The sequence below is a fragment of the Theobroma umbraticum genome, unplaced genomic scaffold (genome assembly GCF_002168275.2).
Source record: "Theobroma umbraticum cultivar Fairchild unplaced genomic scaffold, ASM216827v3 scaffold_4.1, whole genome shotgun sequence".
Taxonomy (NCBI): Eukaryota; Viridiplantae; Streptophyta; class Magnoliopsida; order Malvales; family Malvaceae; genus Theobroma; species Theobroma umbraticum.
In genome coordinates, this window is record NW_018397258.1 from 7,322,686 (window position 1) to 7,342,034 (window position 19,349).

Consider the following 19,349-nt stretch of genomic DNA (forward strand, 5'->3'; position numbering starts at 1 on the left):
CACCCTCACTGGTACATTTCCACTGTCTGTGTCAGGCTTCACCCCAGCCCCATGCAGTGAATACCTCCCTAATTTCCTCCTCCGCCAGTCACTTTCTCCAGCCTCTTTTAAACCCGACCACTCCCTTTTCTCTCCTCGAAATTCTATAAAACTTCCCCTACGGCCAACCCTCAGCTTTGCTCTGTTCCAAGGGTAGTTCTCTGTGGTTTTTCTCTTTGAATGGCTCGAGAAGTGTATTTGATTCCAGTGGAGACGCAAGTAGCTTCGCTTAAGAAGAAGACGGCGGTTACAACGAGCTGGATTTCGATAGACGCCAAGGGCCAAGGTGTGATTCTTGACGTCGACAAGTATGCTATAATGCGCCGCGTTCAGATTCATGCCAGAGATCTTCGTATTCTTGATCCCATGTTGTCTTATCCTTCCACCATTTTAGGCAGAGAAAAAGTCATTGTTCTCAATTTGGAAGTAATTTTGATTTGATCTTTTTCATTTTGTATTGTTTTGTTTAGATTTTTTGGAAGCTGAATTTTTTTTTTTTATGATCTGATTGCAGCACATCAAAGCAATAATCACAGCAGAAGAGGTTAGTTAATAGAAGTTGAGCACTTAAAAATCAATTTTATATATGCTAATTAGTATAGTATTATTTGTTTGAAATTAGAAATTGAGGTGGGTTTTGTTTTTGGAGGTCAGACTGGTAAAAGTCGTGTTTTTTTTTTTTTTTGCTAGGTATTGCTTAGAGATCCATTTGATGATAATGTAATCCCCATTGTTGCGGAACTTAAAAGGCGATTGCCTCAAGATAATCTCACATGCCAAGGCCAAGGAGAAGAAGAAGAACACCTTGGTCTGCGCAATGATGTGGACATTGGGGAAGAAAATGGTACACCAACTTTTGGTTGAAACTCTTTTGAATTTAGAAATAAAAAAAATTCTAAAGTGATTGTATTAGTCCCTGTCAATACCATTGATATTTTGGCGGTTTTGGTATGTTTCGTGTAGAATTTCCATTTGAATTCCGGGCACTAGAAGTTGCATTAGAAGCAATTTGTAGCTTTCTTGATGCACGTACTAGGGAACTGGAGACTGATACTTATCCAGCTTTAGATGAGCTGACCTCCAAGGTAATTGCTCTTTACAATTTTTTGTTTTTAATTTTTTCTTAAGCCATCTAGTTCAGTGGATAAGTTTTGTTTCTGGCATGATTATTTCAAAATATTTCGGTTGAAGCTAGAAGTTAGCTTTGATGCAACATATAGGAGTCAAATTTTGGCTCTACAATTGTTGCATCCTTTGCTATATATTGATACCTTCTCACTTCTCAGCTCATGTAAACATGTTATTATCTTTTATGCTGTTCTTCGGGAAAGTGATGAAATGGCTGAACCCATAATTTCATGCAATAATAAAAAGTTCTTCAATTCCATCATAAGATACTCCTATGTAATTGCAGAATGAAGTCAGGTTAACTAAATAAATGGATTCATTAGCTACTTATGTATTGCAATAGCTCTGCAGCAAAATTGACATTCTGGCCACTTTATTGCCTGTATTATTTAGCTATTGCAAATGCTCCATTGCTTCTGCTGCCAAACTTGACTTGACAATGACACTCGTTAGGTACAATTCTAGTACTGTAGCAGTTTGCATCAAAATTATGAGGCTCAAAATATAATTCAATTTCATCAAAAAGATACTCCAATGCAATTGTAGAATGAAGTTATCTTGTAACTTATATATCAATGGATTCATTAGCTGCTTATGTTTTTGCAATAGCTGCAGCAGAATTTGAAATTCTGGCCATTTTATTGCCTGTATTATTTAGTCATTGTAAGCACTCTATTGCTTCTTGTGCCAAACTTGAGTTGACAAGTCCATGACACTCCTGACTTACTATTTAGTTACTTTAGCAGTTCGCATCAAAATTATGAGGATTAAATGGGATAAATTCTAGGTAATGAACTCTAACAATATCTGATGTTCCTGTTTCGCAAGGTGTGCTTCTGATTTAAACACACGATTGAACTAGTCATCAGAATTTGGCTCTAGTTCGAACGATGATCTTCCTTTATAGTGTTATGATCCATGCCAACTACAGGCATGTAAAGAAGCCATGAATACAAGCTGCTTTTTGAAGGGTTGTTCAACTTTTTAATGTTGGCGGCATCATATCTCTTCTTGCTATGAATTACTTAATGTAATACATGCTCTCTGAAGTTTTTGTTATTGATGAATTCCATGCTGGCATCAGTAAGTAATGAAATATTATTGATACAGAGAACTGTAAAATGCATTTTATGTTTTGTCTTTTTCTTTTTTTCTATAACCAGATACATAGAGAGCAGAATATTGAAGAAAGATCTTTATAGCATATGATGAAGAAGTCCTCACTGAGATTTAGTTCTTGAACAGTTGTTCATATATAATTGGGAAATACGACGGTCAATATTTTAAGTTTTCATTTCTTTTGTCTCTATGATGTTTAATATTTATTACTAGCACAGAGTTTTGGTGATTTTATTTCTCGTTTTGCTTGTAAGATGAGTTCAATTACGTGCAGATTAGCAGCCGCAACTTGGACCGAGTGCGTAAACTGAAAAGTGCTATGACAAGGCTGACAAATCGGGTTCAAAAGGTATCGTACTATGTGTAGGCTTTAGAATCCCAGCATATCAATGAAATTTCTTCTTCTATTAGTGGATAAAATCATTTTTTTCTCAGTTTTCTTTTGGCTCAAATGCCAGAATATATTAAGCTGCATACAGATTTTCGGCGACCACATGACTAATTTGGATACATATAATACATGCAATAACATGCATGAATCTTGAATGCTCTTTTAGGTTATGGATTTTTGGGTTGGTAAATTATGTCATGGTGTTGCTGATTTCAAGGAATATAAAAGTAACTGTAAGCAAACCTGTATATTGAACGTTGGTTTGTACTAGTACTGCTTTAGTTGTCTAGAATCTCTGTTTTAGTTCAAAGCTGCCATAAGTTCTTTCCCCCATGGTTTCCTCTTCATATCATATTTCCCCTTCAAAAGATGAACACCAAAATACATGCTTATTTATTGGAGAAAATTGGCTCGTTAAGCAATTGAAGAGGAAGTGAATTGGAGGTGTTCAGGGCATATTTCTCTGTTCTATGAGTTGATCCTTGGTAATCTGATTTTCCTATTGGCCTTTCCCTTGGAAGGTCAACCAAATTGGATTGTTTCTAATTGTTCTCATTTCCTCATATGTTAATCTAGATTGTCAGTGATATGAAATACTAAAAAGAGCCACTTGTACTCAAAACATAAAATTAAAGAAAGAATAACTAAGGATCCACAGTAATTTAAACGAACTAATTCATGATAGTAGATAAAAAGCCACAAAAAAAAAAAAGAAAATTACTTCTCGGAATAAGAACATTTTCATTAAATAATTTAAAAAAATAGTAATTTTCACTAGATGAAGGGAGATGCAATTGTAGGTTTAAGGATGGTCATGATTTGAAGTATTTCTCCATGGGATGGAAAAGCCGTTGGGAGGATCACAGGAAGGGGGTTTTGCTGTTAATATAGAGTGAAAAGGCTCAAAAGAAAGAAAAAGCAGTAGCTTGCATATGGAATGGCATTATATTTTTTTCATGACTATATGATTGATACTGCAGAATCCAGTCATGAAAAATCTCTAGGATTGTTAATACTTTGATGTCTTGGTGGGTTAACTATTTTAACCTAAGTTCTTAAGTTCAGTTTTCACAACTTATATCACTGCTAATGCATTGTAGGCATATATTGCCAAAATTATTTGGCATTAATGATGGAAGAAAAACAGTAGATTAACTGATCTCTACCCTCAAGTTCAGACTTATTGTTTATGAGCCTTCTGACTTTAGGTAAGGGATGAACTTGAACAACTTTTAGATGACGATGATGATATGGCAGACCTTTATTTGTCGAGAAAGTTGGCTGGGGCATCTTCACCTGTCAGCGGTTCTGGTGCTCCCAATTGGTACCTAGCCTCTCCAACTATAGGCTCAAAGATATCAAGAACAAGTCGGGCAAGTGCAGTGACAGTTCAAGAGGACAATGATGTTGAGGAGCTTGAAATGTTGCTTGAGGTTATTAGCATGATTAATTATCACGGGTTTTTATTATATAATCCAAAAGATTAAGTTTATTGGTGAATTCTGCAGGCTTACTTTATGCAAATTGAAAGCACACTGAACAAATTGACTACGGTATGCTCCTTACCTTTCACATTAATTTCTGCTCTTATTTTACAATTGATTATTGTTACATAATTATTCCCTTTTCTCACCAGCTGCGTGAGTATATCGATGACACGGAGGATTATATCAACATCCAGGTTATCAGATAATGAATTTTATACTGAAAACAAAGATAAACAGAGGTGGAAAAATTGCTGGAGGATGTTTTGATGGTTCAGGGATGTATCTGAATGTCCCATTTGCTTAACAATTTTGCTTTCAGAGTGGAACTTGGAAATTTTATTCAGTCATCAAAATTCTCCAAGGCAATTTAACACTTTCAAGTATCAGGACCTAGTATTTGAGCTTGAATAATCTAAGTGCATTTCTTGTTTGCAGCTTGACAATCATCGAAATCAGCTAATTCAGGTGCTTCTACAAAATTAGTCTCCAAAACCTTTTATCTGGTCATGTTCACTGGCCTATCACTCTCCTCGTTTTATCTAATTTTGGTTTGAGGATAGAGCATTTCATCTGCATGCATCATATTAATGGGTTTTCACTGTATGTGGCAGCTGGAGCTCTTCCTTAGTTCTGGGACTGTTTGTTTGTCTATATATTCTTTGGTTGCTGCAATATTTGGAATGAATATTCCGTATACCTGGAAACAGGGCCATGGATACATGTTTAAATGGGTATGTCTCGTGTGATCACCTCAGCATATGCCTGAAGAAATCTACTACATTTGCCAAGAAAATTTGACCTATGGGACTTTTTGTTCTCTTTTTCTTCTAACGCATTGACTTTTTGCATAAACATGTTGAGAAATTGAGTCACGAAAAGATGGTTTTGAACTCAGGTGGTCATCTTTGCCGGAATTCTCTGTGCTTCGACTTTCACGTCAATAATTTCGTACGCGAGGCACAAGGGTCTTGTTGGGTCTTAAAGTGCTGCATAGAATCAGTTTGGGGGTACTCAGGATACAGCTTGAGATGGCCCTGGCGGCCTTATGGAGAGTGGAGCATCAGAATTAAACCCCAAAGGGGATTCCTTACCAATTACCATCTTGGTTCAACCTGGTTATGATTCAGGTGAACAACTGCATGCTATATTATTACCAATTTATCATGCGTTGTGGACAAAATGGTCCATGAGGGGTCCTCCTATTGTAATTAGTCACTGTATTCGGCAGAAAAAGTAATATCAAGTATCATTGTGTTGGCATATATTATCTATGAAAGTAGGTGGCAAAGTAGGTGACAACTCTACCCATATATAAGTTATTCCAAATGTTGTTGATATATACTCGATGCAAATAGGGTTCTCTTTGTTTGTTTTGTTGTTTATCAAGTGTCCTTTCGCACGCCTATCTGGCAGGCCACTTCACAAACTGTTGTGTAGGAATTTGGCAGGCCCGGTGTTGTGTTACACATTCTTGGAAGGGAGGGAAGGAAGGAGCACGCCGCCCATCAATTACTGCTATCATTATTATTATCATTATTGTGAAAGAAGTCTCATGTTTCCACACCTTTGATGACAAATAATTATGATGATCAAATAACAACATGGTAGGGTTATTAAAAACCGTAAGTAGAAGTTGGGGTAGTGCATTTATGATTGATCCTTGTATCTCCTATTTCCATTAGACTTACTCCAAGGATTGAATATGTGTATTGCAAGGGAGTAAATTCATTGGGCTCCACACGATATTATACAAAAGTAAGGGGCCCACCAACGCCAAGCAAAGTTGGCATGTGCCTTTTTGACCCCAACAAATTTCTAACAAGATTTATGGGACTTCAACCTCTGCTGCCTTATCCTCGGTTTTAGTGTGAACGGAATAACGCTACTGCCTTATCTTTCCCCTCCTTTTTTTTCGCCATTGCCCTTATGACTTTGCCTCGTAACAATCTGTCGTGCATGTTAAGTTTCCCATCACAACAACCCAAGATAGCTTGGTACCACCTTTCACTTTTCTTACTACTTTTTAGATATAAATTTCCATTCTCATTTTTTTCATCATCTAAATCCATACCTCCACAACCAAATTCTCAGTCAATACTGCACGTCTCAATGTCCTTTTTTACCATTCTATTATATTTGGAATTTCAAAATTTACCACTCTCTACTTATCTTTTTAGTGCAATATTATCACCATCTATCCCAATTTTTTTTATATGTGGCTGAAAAAGAAATGTTCCGTTTAGAATTCTAATATATTCCATTAATTCTTACTAATGTGAAAAATATTTTTCTAAAAAAAAAATACCAACTAGATAAATTAGTGAGATAAATACTTAAAACACAAATCCCATTCAAATTTTAAATATTTTAAATCATGTTCTATACTTGTACAAAAATATATATTTATAATTTTATTTATATTTTAAACTTTTAAATTATATTTGCACAAGAAAAACCATATAATTTAAGAAAATATAAAAAAAAAAAAGAAAAAAATCTTCCTCTTTTTTCTCTTCTCTTTTCCTTCTTTGTTTTCGTCCCCAGCCGCCGGCTGGGAAGAGCCAGCAATGGAAAGTGGTCATTCGACGACCAAAAGCCTTTGTGGAGGCCAAATCGGGAGGGAAGAGGCCGACCGTGGCCTTTCCAGGTCAAATTCAACCCGGCCTGAAGAAGCTAGATCCCGGCTTCTACTGGTTGGATATATGCCGACAACGCTTTGTTTCGACCTCACCGGACCTGGGTCATTTGTTTCTCGTAAAATGTCATGTGAGTATACAGCGGAAAGCATCGTTTTCAATAGTTAATTTAACTTGTAATTAGCTGTACAGGGCAACAACAAACAAATAGTGAACGCAACAATACAGTAATGCGACAAAAAAGAAAAAGAATCTTTAATGTAACCGTGGTTAAATGAAGACATGAAACATGCTTCCTTGAGAAGTTCACGTGCTGCCGAATTTTAATGTTTTGTTTTATAAAAATAATTTTTATTTAAGATAAAAAGTAAAAAATATGGATTAAAATAGATTCACATATTTTTAGAGTTCTAGGGTTTATTGGTAAATAATTTTGATAACAAATTAAGTTGCAATTTTTTTATTCTGTATTTATATAAAACATGTACAACATCTTAAAGAAGAATATAAGTCAAATCTTTATATATTTTTATTTGAAATTTCCTTTTAATATAACTTTTATTTTTGTTTCTTAAATTAATTAAAAATTTTATTTAACTATGAATTATAATAAACCTCATCAACATATTACAATCCTTTCAATTACTATATTTTTAATTGGGGCTATGGATAAATAATTGTTACTATCACATCAAATCATGTAATATTAATAATTGACTTTCTTTCTTATTGGATTCTAAAGGAATATTTTTCTTGAGAATATTTATCTGCATAACATTAATACTAATGAATAATTTAAAGATACTTTTAAAAAATACAATGATTGGGTTTCTTGAATCCAAATAACTTTATGAAAATTACTTGAATTTTTTTTTTCAATAGAGAATGATAAATCTTTTATGAGTATCCATTTATACATAAACAACATGTCACAATATAGCTTTTAAACTCAACACCACTTATTGACAACATTAAAGTCATACAAATACTAAATAAAACATATAAATCTTATAAGTCTACGGATAATAAGTAAATTATAATTGTGATACTATTTAATTATTAATTGTGATAAATTTATATAATGATTTTTAATTGGATCTTGTATCTCGCACAATATATTCACTTGTTTGCTTTAAATTTTACAATTTCAATGATGGATTTTAAAATATTATATCAAGGCTAACAAATATAAATTCCAAACAATTATGATGTTTATAGCTTAAAACAATTTTAACAAACAACCCATTAAAAAATACCTATTACATTGATATTTGTATTATATAAGTCATAAATTAATAAAAACACCTATAAAAATATAATACATATGAAACGATGATTAAAGTAATAATTTATTAATTTAATAGTTAGATAATATAATTAATTTATAGGGACGTGTGTCTGATTATTATTATTTACTTTCTAACCCTTCCTTTTTCAATATGGATTCATGCATTGTATTTTGAAATCATTATTTTCCAATGCACGGTAACAAAGCTCTCAAGATGTTTTCTTTCTGATATTTATTTGAATTCTGATTAGACAAGTGCTACCTACTGTAGTAGTGATAAAATCTTGCTTGAAAAACACGTGGACATGCGTACCATAGTGGGAGCATTAAAAGGCTTGATGCTCACTGAAGCGGCGTCGTTTATGGATATATAGAGATTAGAGGGTTAGACCCTTTTGCTTAGGGCGGGGGCGCAGCCCTCGTCATAGTTCCTGCCTCGTGGCCCCTGTCCCATATTGGTGAGGGAGAGTCACCACTCACCACCACCCAAAATTCCGAGTCCTAATTGGAGCCCTGCACCGTTGAACTTGTCTTAAATTTTTAAAATTTTTTTAGGAGTAGTATTTTTGTTTTTTAATTATTAGTATTAGAAATATGAATAAAATAGGAATAAAGTGGGGGAAAAATACATAAAAACAAAGGAACCTCTTGGTTCATGCTCCTTTCGACGACAGCCTCTTTTCTCTTTCCATTGTTTTGTTTAGATTCAGATCATCGTCCCTTTTCTCAACACCCCTTCCCCTTTCTTCTTACCTGCCCGAGAAATCCACGTCAAATCACCATTGTCTTATCCTATAATCTCCCCTTCTCCTTAATCTCAACCCCTTTTCTCCTTCCTTTCAGATCAACACATTCCCATCTCGCTGTTGCTCTCTCTCTTATGCACCTATATCTCTTAGCTTTCATTCCCGTTTCCCATCGACCTCTCTGTTTGTAATCCTTCTTCTTATTAGTATTTCTGTCATGGGTTTAATGCAGGTTTTTATGAAGATGTGTACGTAAAATTCCTTCGCTTTTTTCTTGTCATTGACATGCAGTGAGAGGATACGTGCGAGGGGGTTGAGATTGGGAGAGAGAGGGCGAAGGCAAACAGGAAAAAAGAAAAAATAAAAGAAAGAGAGATGGCGAATCAGGTGGTGAAAGTGAAGAGAGAAGCGATTGCGGCATGCATGACTTGTCCTCTTTGCAATAACCTTCTAAGAGATGCCACCACCATATCTGAATGTCTTCACACGTGTGAGTCTCCTGAGATTTCTCTCTCCTTTTCCTATTTCCTTTCAAATTTCGTTCCTTTTTTAGCTCATTACTTGTAAAATTGTTTAAATTTTTTGGTTTTTCTTTGCGTACTGCTCCTCTTCTGATCTGGGTTGCTTTTGGCTTTCCCGTTTTCTTATCTGGGTTTTTCTTGGTTTCGCTTCTTTCCCTCTCTGTTGACTTGTTCACCTAACGTTTGCCTTAATAAGATTATGGTATTGCTGTTTTCTTACTAGTCGATGCTAAGGCATTTTGGTAGGATAACGAGATTGATATAAGATTAATGCGAATGGATTAGTTTAATAAAACGAGAGGTGAACGGTTACATTGCTTTGTTGATGTTTACTTTTGGCAATATAGTTTGAATATTAGGAAGCAGATTTTCATTGTATGAATTCTGTTTTATTAGATTATGAATCCGTTAATTATTTTCCACATTAAGCTAAGACTTCTTACTGCAATATACTTTACTTCCAATTCAGGGTCTTTTCCAAGATTGGAGATTTCCTTATTTATTTTTTTGCTACTCCATGACAAGATTCAAACTTTAAGATGATGTTCCAGTTTTTGAAAAGGATTGGAATCAATCTCTTTTCCTAGTTACAAAAGAGTTTCAATTGCTTTTCTTTCTCAACTTGTTTCCATTAATATCTTCCCTACAATTAATTTGTGTGATCTTTATTTCAGTGCCTTGTAAGTCTGTTGAGTCAATAAATAGAAAATTATGATTAATTTGTCTTTTGAATTTTATGTAGTTTGCAGAAAGTGCATATATGATAAGATACAAGAGGAAGAACTAGAATGCTGTCCAATATGCAACACTGATTTGGGTTGTGTCCCTCTGGAGAAATTAAGGTATTCTCTTACATATTATGCTCCTATACCACTTTCTCTCTATCTCTTATATAGTCATAAGTCGTATCTCTACCTGATGTTAGTGGCTGCATTCATGAATCAAATTTTGTTAATCTGTAAAGTAATTACTTCTAGTTTTAATCTTGTCAAATGCTCCAAAGGATATCTACTTGTTTCAAGTGGTTATTGGCAAAGTTTAGGGGTTTACTGATTCATTGATGGTTCTAAAGGCAATGCCTTAGGGTTGTTAATCTTTATAAATTAGGGAGTCGTTCCATCATTTTGAGGTTTGACAGTGGCTTCTAAATGCCAATTATCTTTTGATTGATGGTACAGATTTTAGATTTAAAGGCATACAAAAGTTTTTGAAGTGGAACTAGTAGAAATTTGGAGGATTATAATTCATCTTATTGGAGTTAATTATTACCAAAATTTTGGAAGAAGATAGAAAGCACAGATGTCTTCAGAAGCAGCCAATATTACTTAAACTCTCTTCCCTCTGCTGAGGTTTCTTGGTTTCCCTTTTCCTAGTGATTTGGTTAGTGTTTGTAACTTGGTTAATTTCAAGGCAAATATTTAGACAGAATCTGGCAGTGTTATGCAAATGTAAGAACTCATTGCTTTGTTGGGATTGTGCGTCTCTTGGTGCTAAATCAAATATGTTGAATTGGAAAAATATGACCTTATACTGGCTGGGTTCTTGTTAGTGCACTCTGCTTTTGGCTTTCCTGAATAATCCTTTTGTAGCTTTCTGGGTTGAGCATCCACACACATGCATTATGTTGGTTAATTAAAACTTTAGAAAAATTAATGTGTATTAAAACACATCTGTGCTTTTGATAATCAGGCCAGACCATAATTTGCAAGATGTGAGGGCGAAAATCTTCCCTCTTAAAAGAAGAAAAGTGAAGGCACCTGAAATTGTGCCCCAAATTACAGTGCCAACTAGAAGAAAGGAGAGATCACTCTCTTCGTTGGTGGTTAATGCCCCCAAAGTATCAACACAAACTACCATGACTGGAAGGAGAACAAAAGCTATTGCCAGAAAGTCTGGTGCTTTACGAGGTTCCAGTTTTTCGATAGAGAAGCCTGTAAAAAGAGAGGAAGACTCTATGGAGGATCACCAGGAGAGCGCAAGCTCACCTGAAACACTAAATAAATTCACTCAGAATAAAAGACAGGTATAAGGAAGCATACATATTTTTTAAGTTTGTGATGACTTTTCTTCTTATAGGGTCCAATATTGTTTAATAGTTTTCTTTTTCTCAAACATCTATTTGCTTGAAAGGAATTAATGTTTTAGCTTAGTCTTATAACATGTCATTCTTTTAAATTGAACACAGTGTACTTCTTCTGCTGAACCTAGCCAACATATGAATAAAGAAGCAGAGAACGGTGGTGAATCATGGGATGGAAAATTGGATCTCTGGAAACCTCTGAATTGTTTGGTGGAGGTTGCAAATCGGACCAAGACTTTCAAATCTAATTCACAAGGCTCTGATTCTAAATTAGAACCTACCCGTGTTGCCAGCAGTGAAGCTCAAATGAGCAAAACCAAACATAGGGAAGACAAATGCAAAACAAAGGTTGAGGATGAAAAGAATAGTGCTGGTCCTGCCACTTCAGATGCTGTAAATCCTAAAAAGTTACGCAGGACCCGTCGGAAAAGGGCTTCTGGATTTGGGGATTCTGGCATTTCTCCACAAGCTGTGCTAGATGCTGCTGGTACAGAGCATGACAGAAGAGTTGGTCCTGTTTGGTTCACATTAGTGGCCTCTGAGGACCAGTAAGAATTGATTTCAGCCTTCTTTAATGGATTGAAAACAGTGTATCTTAAGATTATTTGATCTTGATCATAAACTAATTCAAATGCCAATGCTTTCAGGGACGGAGAGGCGTCCCTCCCTCAAATTCCTGCAAATTACTTAAGGATAAAGTAAGTTCCTTTTTGGCAATTCTTCTTGCATTAGTCTTACAATAGCTTGCTATATATATTCTTCTTCCTTTATAGCTGAAGATTGTAAATCTTATCTGTAGCGTCAAGTTCATGTTAGCACCCTGATTCTGACCTGTCGTCCATCCTGTTTTCTGTACCATAAACTTCCTAGCATTTGGTTTGACATACAGAAGAAGAACAGGCATGTGGGTTGTTTTTATTTAGAGACTGTTGAAGGAATTCAATCGATATTATAAGCTAGAGTTTGTAAGGTAATAGGTAAGTTAGAGTTATTAAAGGAAGTGTGTAATGGACTGTGAGAGCAGATGGAGATGGGACAAGGGAAAGATACGAATATCTTGGCAGTGCTCTGAGTAACTCCTGCACCCAGAGTTTCTTCTGAGGAAGCAGGGGCTGCAGCAACTGCTGAAGTTTTGAGTGATGCATAGGCAACCAAGTAGATCATGGGCTTAACGTACTTCCACCAATTATATATGGAAATGCCCGCAGGATGACTTACAACTGTCTGTGCCTTGCTTGCAGCATGGATTTAAATAATGGGCCTGATATAGGGAGTACTGCCAAATATTTATGGTGACTGATTCTATTTGACAAACCTAGAATATAACTAAAAATAAATCACTGGTAACCAACAACCATTATCAAATATCAATTGTTACCTGTTTAGACAGCTTTTTGGTTAGCCATCTTCAGTAGTGTTTATGTTCATCAACATGTTCAAGAAAGCATTTGGTCGGCATGTGGATGGTTATATAAGGATGTGGTAAGATTAGGATAGAGGCAAAATGTTTTTAAAGTGTGGTAAGGCATGTAATGGTTGGATTAGAATTAATTCAGTTTAAATTGTTTTGTATGAAAAAGGTCTCTTTAGTCACTTCCTATTGTTAATCCAGTTTCTATCCACAGATTTAATTGTGATACTTTTTATCCTTTTTAAACTCTCTCTGTGGAAAGGTGTTATGTCTACTTAGTGAATAATTTTATGACATTACGGCATTGACTCTCAGTTTCTACTTTAATTTTTAAGTCATTTGGGAATGCATTTTTGATATTGTTGCCTAGATTTTAGCTTAAGGTATCAGGGATGTAATTTGTGTAATTAACGTCGAGCAAATCATGCAAGTGAAAAAGGGCACTATAATCATGATTTCTATTTGCTGATAAGTTCTTATACTATCAAGACTTATCATTGACCAATTTACCATTAGATGCCATTTTGGAATCCTTAGGCAATCATAACCAGACTGCAAGTTGAGTACAATATCTATGATCATGCTTAAGAGCCACACAATTTCAATTTGGTGACTTTTTCCAAATAAGCCATGTTAATTTTGACAATTTTTTTTCTTTAAGCTGTTTGATCTGTTATCACAAGCTAAATTACTTGTATCAATTTATTTCTGCTGAAGGTGCTTACTCCTGCCTGTTTCTGTTCTTTTTTTGTCTACCATCTACTGCATGGCAAGTTTAGATTTTGGATCAGCCATATGAATTAAGGACCATGTTTTCACCAAGAGTTCTAAATTAAATGATAGTTCTTTGTCAGCGTTCACTTAAGATATGGTTCCATAACCAATTTGGTTTAGATGTTTTGTTCATTTGAGTGTTGCTACAAAAACCTTAAAGTTGAACTTTTCTCTGACTTTTGAAATCTAGAATTATTCTTGTTAGAGTATTATTAAAAATTGCTTGCATAATAGGAAATAGTTAGCATACTTATTTTATTCTGTTACAGGGATGGAAATATACCTGTTTCTTTTATCCAAAAATACCTTATGAAGAAACTGGATCTCACTGATGAAGCTGAGGTGAGTTAATCTCTCCCTGAATGTTCTCTAATGGTAGGCAGTGAAGAAATTTGGCCAGAGAGAATTTAACTTTCTGTATGGGTTTTCGATGTCTCTTTCTCCAATGAAGCTCATTTCTAAAATCTTATGGAGATGCTTTATCTTATGCATGGGTATTTTAAAATCTGGTTAGATAAGACCTCCAGCTTTATTCTGCGCTTTGTTGGAAGCATGGTGTATGGGATAGCGATATGCATGTTTAGCCAGTCCAGACTCCTCTTATTACCTGAAAAATTTGCAAAACTATATTTTCAAATCTTGACGTGTCGGGAAATGATCTACAGTTTATGTCAGCACTAGAAGTCTATTTTCATTTAACTACTAGAATTACTTTCTTACATGTTGTTTGCACTGAATCATCTTACCAATTGATTGGGGATAAGTTTCTTTTTCTCACAAACTATAAATAATTTGAAGTCCAGAAGTTTGAGTGCCTCAAGTTTCCAACGAAATGTGAGAAGAAGGTACTTGCATGCTTTCATCCCAATCTGTGACAAATCAATTGCAGCAAACTCTAAAATGCTCCCAAATCTGCTTTGAAATAAGTGAAAAAGAACTAGTGGAAATGAAGTAAATAACCATCTTGTTGGAATCCATGTCTTTCAGGAGGCTGCTCAATTACTATCCTCTTTGATAAATTCAACTGATATAGCTACATTGTGTTAATTCTGAAAAAGTTTTCTGCAATCAATTAAGGATTAGAAAATAGGCAGGTAAATTTTGATAAGCATATTGAGCTGTAATAGTAGTTTAAACTTCTGACACTAGATTAGGCAGTTTATCACTATTCACATCCTTTGGTGATTGTTGGTAGTAAACAAGGTATATTGTCTTTAATTCACATTTTGGTGACTATTCTTATCTCTTTTCTTTTGGGCAGGTTGCGATCAAATTTATGGGACAACCAGTGGTTCCCACGTTGCACTTGTATAATTTAGTCGATTTGTGGCTACAAACAGCATCAACATCACAGCGAGTACCTGCATCTGTTGGTTCCTCTGCAAAAGATTTTGTCATGGTGTTAGGGTATGCTCGAAAAATCCCAGATCAATAATGCTTCTTTCTTTCATTCTTTGCCCACCACTGCAATAATCTATATATATATATATATGTATCCTTATTTGAATCTCATTGGCATTTTGATCCGGCATGTATTTTTATAAAAGCATCTATTCACTGAGTTGGTTCTTCTACAATAGTTTCTTTCATTCTCTACCTACAAACAGAGCGGTGTATGCGGCTAAGTAATGGGATCAGCTATCCTGACAGCATACTATGCAATTGTGACTGACGTGGTTAATAACTGCATGTCATTGAACTTGCCAGCCTCAGATTGTATTATCAATTTACATTCACAAATGGTAGGATTTTTTTTCATTGTTGTCAGTTAGTTTGATGTAAAATTTTCTCATGTTTCCACCCGAATAGAACCCTTACCCTTTGCTCTCAATGACCAACTGCCTCAGCAGTATGCTTTGCTATACAAGTGTTGTTACCATGTCCAATTTCCTACTTGGAGAATGTTTCTGATTAGATTGTGCCCACCTCGGTCTCAAAGACTAACATATGTTAGTGAGACAAACCACGATTCTTTGGACTGGGACTGGGACTAAGAACTCAAAAAGGCCCCATGCGTGCAGATGCAGAGCGCAATGGTATTGGAATCAAAACCATACATCTGTAGGGCATGACATTTCACATTCCAGCTCCAAATTTACAAGAAGAAGAACAGCAACTTCAGGGCTCCTTAGACCCATATGATATAAAGCAAGAAAAGGAAACACCAAATGGGAAGGACGAAGGGGAAAGGCCATCCACCCATGTGGATGGGCAGCTGGAACTAATCATGGCACTGCCCATTGACAAGGATCATTCTTGTTTTACGGTTTATTTCAATTCCAATACACTTCCCTTCCCTCACATGCAATACAACACCTATTCTAACAGAAAAAGCTAGCTACTCATGATTCATTCAAGCTTTTACTTCATACATCACATGTCTATGACTCTGGGTGTTGTTCAAATTACAATCTCCACCCCCTTCAAGTATTGGCTTCAATACACTCTCCATATATCATTCTTCTCCACGTATACACCCGCAAATCCAAAATTTGTTAGGAAAAAGACACGAGCTCAAGCACAATCCGAAACCCAGAAAACAACGTTAATTTTAACCGAGACAAAAAGACATAATAATAAGTATCAATCAAACTAACTAGAATTTGGATTAACACTTGGAAACTATTCCTTTCATACCCTATAGTATTTGATCAACTAATTCACATTACAAAATTTACAAACGCTTTGAAGAAAATTAAAATTAAAAACAACAAAAAAATATAAATATATGTATGTTACTACTAGTGTAAGCAAAGAATCGATTCACCGTCAAATTAATAATAACTCGGACGGCATTTGGATTTAAACGCGGGAGTACCCAGCTCGCGTGGGGCTGCCCACAACCGAGAACAGCCCACCCTCGCCACCGTCCGGTTCACCCGAATACAAATCCTCCGTTCCCCTAAACGCAGCGTGTAGTCCCACGATAAAAGCCCCAATCAAAACGGAAACCAACACGTTCAGCCAAACGTCGGTCAGAACCAGTGCTACGATCGTAATTACGGCGAGGACCACCAACACAAGGCGGTCGTCGATTGGACGGTTGAGAATGACCAAGGGATCATCGCGGAAGAAGTAGAGGAAGAACCAGGCGACGAAGACGACCAAGAAGACGATCATGGAGATTGGGTGCCATAGGAGGCTGAGGAAGAGGATTAGCAGGATAATCATGGCGTAGTTCACGCGGAAGTAAGTGAGGTTCCGCTTCATGCGGGCGGTGGCGTCGCCGCAGGAGATGGGGCGGGCGAAGGATGAGAGAGAGACGAACTCGCGCCATGGGCGGCGCGTGAAGGTGGATTGGGTGGCGCGTGTAAAGAACGCGGTTGTGGGCGGGGATTGCGAGGCCATTGTTGGTGGTAAAGAATCTGATGAGAGAGAAAGAGAGGGAGATAGGCCTCGTGAAGAGTACCTTAGCTGATTTCGAGCTTCGCGAGAATGGAGTTCAAGTAAAGCGTAAGAGAGACTGCTTTGAGGTTTTACATGGGCTGGTTTTTTTTATATTTTCGACTCCAAGGGATCTCCGAAACGCCGCGTTTTACGTTGAATCTTCAATCAAGTGCTGCTCGTGTCTGGTTTGTGTGTTAAATAACTTCAAAAGGGAATCATCATACTATGAGACTATGAACTACTAAATATATTTTTTATTTTTAAATAGGTTCACTATTGTATAGTTAGATGTCATAACCTTTATAGATTAAATAAGATCTTATCAATTCAATGTTTTATTTCAAAATGAAATTTGAGTTATATTTTTTTAAGTTAGATTAATTTTGATATAATATTTGAAATTTTTTTTGAACTATTTAAAAAATATAAATAAATTCTTATTTTCATGTTACGTTTAATCAGGTTCATGCATTTTTATTTTGAATAAAGTAAATTTTATAGTTAACGGTTGATTAATTATCATTAGTCAAAATATCATGTTACGTGCATGTAGTACTAATATGACATTGATATAGAAAATGAAAAATATCAAATTATCATGTTATCATATTATATTAGTATATCATATCATCGTTTATTATAACATGTCAGCATGTTAATTGATGTAAAATGACAAATAATAGTAAAAATTAATAAATAAATAATTTTAAAAATTTATTTGCTCGCTAGACAAATGATTTGAAGTTAAAGAAATTCTCCAAGTCTCTTATTGAAAAGGCCTGTACCTGATATATTAATCTTACTCTTGTACAATCATAGGTTTGAAAGTGTAAGATGTTTGAGAAAAAGTTCTTCTCTGCCCAAGTAAAAGTAATTCTTGTTGACTTGGAAGAAAGCATCAAAATTTAAAAGAATATTTCATGGAATACATCTAACACTTCAGATTAAAAATATTGGATATACAAGATTTTTATGATGAGAAAAAGCTAATCAAGGTCTGCATTCAAGGTATGTTTGATGAATATAGAGTAGATTTGGAAAACTTATTCCTACTTTTGTCACTTTAATCGAAGCTGCACAATGGACCAACAATATGATTCTTAGATAGTAAGGAGATTGTCGTTTTGAACAAATACTCCATTAGTAAACATAATTCAAGGAAGAGGCAAAGAAAAAAGAAACCATCAACCTCCTTTACATCTTATAAAAGACAATCTAAAAAGAAGACAAGAAGATGAGGTCAATTCTCCGCCACCATTCTTAATCTCACTAGATAAAGTGAGAGTGCTTCTCCATGAACGAATAAAGGATGGATAAGTGAATTTACCTTATGTTTCACAACCGCTAACAATAGAAAAAAGTCTAATTCAAAGTTTTGTGATTATCATTGTATAGTTGGTAATTCACTTACTGAACGTAAAGATCTACACAAAATATTTTATAACATAGTGCAAACAAGAGAAATAATGGTTGGAAACAATATGATCTAGAATAACTTGTTTCTCACTCATCCATGTTTGTTTCTTTATTCATATTTTTATAGTAATGTCCCATATTTGTTTGTTTATTCTTATTTTTATGCCAAACAAAACATATAGGAAAATATATAAATCATTAAACATATACATAAAGAAAACTTGATTAAGATGTTAGTTTTGTTAAAAAAAAACCCTTTCTACGAAAAGCTATGTTACAAAAAAAATTAATAAAAAATTAAATCTTTCATTTCTCCCTTATAAAAGTAAAATTAAAATAGAGAAATAAGAAAAAACAGTATAAAATATATAAAAAATATTGTTGTAAAGAAGATTACTTATTCAAACCAATTTTAGATAAAAATTTTAGAAGTTGATTGTGAATTTTCCAAAACTATTAAACTTTGAGGAATTATTTTCCTAATAGAAATCTAATATTTTAAATTTTCTTAGCAAATTTTTTTTTTTACATCTTGTTGTTTTCCATAATTGAGCTTTATATCTAATAAGTCGTTCTTTAACGTGTTCTTCTATGACAAGCACGTTCTTCATGATTGAATGTATTCTCTCAACTACTCCTAAAAAAGCGCTTCTATTTAATATAAATATAAGAGTCTTGGAATTGGAGAACGATAAAAAAGAATCATAAATTCAACAGAAATTATCCTTAAAATTCTCTAAAAGCTCTTTCAACTATTCTCTCTATTCAACGCTTCCCATCCTCCATTGCTTTTTCCACCGCCTGCCATCAAAGCATTTACGCTTCAAATACTATTTCAATCTTTCTCTTTGTGTCGTATTTTGTTTCACTTATTGCAACATGTTCTCTTTCCTTAGCAGAAAAGCCCTCTACAAGAACAAATAAAA

At 34.9% G+C, this 19,349-nt stretch overlaps 3 protein-coding genes across 7 annotated transcripts; 2 read left to right on the forward strand and 1 right to left on the reverse strand.

Moving 5' to 3' along the window:
• Nucleotides 1-5,293, forward strand: LOC110413533 (magnesium transporter MRS2-I-like). The gene is made up of 11 exons (XM_021424382.2): nt 1-465; nt 554-583; nt 730-883; nt 1,003-1,124; nt 2,561-2,635; nt 3,886-4,110; nt 4,186-4,230; nt 4,314-4,358; nt 4,600-4,629; nt 4,776-4,895; nt 5,060-5,293. Exons 1-11 carry the CDS (start codon nt 220-222, stop codon nt 5,144-5,146), a joined length of 1,179 nt encoding a protein of 392 aa, XP_021280057.1. The 5' UTR covers nt 1-219; the 3' UTR covers nt 5,147-5,293.
• Nucleotides 5,294-8,592: 3,299 nt separating this feature from the next.
• On the forward strand, nt 8,593-16,091 carry DRIP1 (DREB2A-interacting protein 1). Of its 5 annotated transcripts, none has more exons than XR_016351061.1 (9): nt 8,593-9,324; nt 10,098-10,197; nt 11,045-11,378; nt 11,541-11,983; nt 12,083-12,133; nt 13,890-13,962; nt 14,882-15,027; nt 15,201-15,362; nt 15,471-16,091. XR_016351061.1 is itself a non-coding variant. In XM_021424251.2 (9 exons), exons 2-9 carry the CDS (start codon nt 9,210-9,212, stop codon nt 15,247-15,249), a joined length of 1,311 nt encoding a protein of 436 aa, XP_021279926.2. In that variant the 5' UTR covers nt 8,593-9,021; nt 9,126-9,209; the 3' UTR covers nt 15,250-16,091. The 5 variants fall into 5 exon arrangements, 4 of the variants coding, with proteins under 4 accessions (XP_021279926.2, XP_089639234.1, XP_021279928.1 ...); XM_021424251.2 differs by having other exon boundaries at nt 8,593-9,021; nt 9,126-9,324; nt 15,201-16,091; XM_089783108.1 differs by having other exon boundaries at nt 15,201-16,091.
• A 110-nt stretch (nt 16,092-16,201) lies between these two features.
• On the reverse strand, nt 16,202-17,173 carry LOC110413449 (PRA1 family protein E-like). The gene has a single exon (XM_021424254.2). The coding sequence runs from the start codon at nt 16,966-16,968 to the stop codon at nt 16,423-16,425; it is 546 nt and encodes a 181-aa protein (XP_021279929.1). The 5' UTR covers nt 16,969-17,173; the 3' UTR covers nt 16,202-16,422.
• Between the last annotated feature and the right edge of the window lie 2,176 nt (nt 17,174-19,349).